The sequence below is a fragment of the Bactrocera latifrons genome, unplaced genomic scaffold, assembly GCF_001853355.1.
Source record: "Bactrocera latifrons isolate USDA-ARS-PBARC rearing strain unplaced genomic scaffold, ASM185335v1 scaffold_14, whole genome shotgun sequence".
Classification (NCBI taxonomy): domain Eukaryota; kingdom Metazoa; phylum Arthropoda; class Insecta; order Diptera; family Tephritidae; genus Bactrocera; species Bactrocera latifrons.
The window spans coordinates 1,220,863-1,221,942 of NW_017534852.1; the positions used below are offsets into that span (position 1 = coordinate 1,220,863).

The window sequence follows — 1,080 nt, forward strand, 5'->3', positions numbered from 1 at the left end:
TTTTGAAAGTTTTTCGGAAAAAAATTCCTTAAATATTTGAGACTAAATTTAAATTCGTTTCCAAATTTACCAATATATTTTTTTGTATTTCGAAATTTTTTTCAACAACAATTTTTAAAAAATATTTATTTGTAAAATACAATTATCCCCAACATTTTTGGCAACTTAGCGTGTTCACTCAACTGTCAAGTGCTGTCACTGTTATGCGCACTATTTTATACAATTTTTCTCCCACACGCCTTCCGCTACCTCTTCCTACACAAGACTTAATACACTTAGCAAAACACGCTTTCAAGCACTCCCAACTTACATAATACATTTCAATAACATAAATACCTACATATGTGTCGTTGTCTTCAATGTTGTCTTGGTTCTTTTTTACAATTTCTCTTTGTAAAAATTAACTACTTTGTATTTATAAGAAAGTGGAAAAAATATTAATAAACAATTTTTGAATTCTCTCTTTCCCTACTTTGCCTTAACCGGAAAAAAACTATAAAAACACTTAATGTGAAAAAAAAACACAAACACCAACAACATTTCTAAACCGTCACAAATGCAACCCTGCAACCTTTAACCACATACAAATGCATACATTTTGTAAATTTTTGTGTTTGCACAAAATTTTGCAAAATTTCCGAAAAAATATATATAAAAACCGCAACACGAAAAATATATTATATAACAATGATAAAAAAACAGTTGGATTTGGTTTTGAATTCCGAAGATGGAGGTGATCTTTCCGATTTCATAACAAATGGCGAGTGGTATCTGCTTGGTTAGTAAATTTTACTATAACTTTTTCTGTGTTACTTTTAAATGTTTTTCATTATTTTCTTCAAGTCTTTTCTTTACTACTTCTCATTGTCTGATTATTTTGAAAGTGGCTGTGTTAATAAATTTTAGTATACAAAATTTACTGCGCTGAAATTACTTAAATTTTTATTTTATAATAATTAATGAAATTAATTTGTATGCCTGGTAGCAATTAGAGTTTGAAAGTAGTCGTTAGTGATTTTTATTATTTTTAATAAAGATGGAGATTCTTAGGGTTATTACTTTAAAATATTTGTGAGAAAA

General features: G+C 27.4%; 1 protein-coding gene across 1 annotated transcript in view; it reads left to right on the forward strand.

Moving 5' to 3' along the window:
* Nucleotides 1-1,080, forward strand: part of LOC108965364 (neuronal acetylcholine receptor subunit alpha-7) — a 203,608-nt gene that overhangs the window by 143,891 nt on the left and 58,637 nt on the right. Inside the window, exon 6 of the mRNA XM_018927711.1 lies at nucleotides 703-778. Within this exon, the coding sequence (XP_018783256.1) occupies nucleotides 703-778 (76 nt within the window). The remainder of the gene's footprint in view (nucleotides 1-702; nucleotides 779-1,080) is intronic.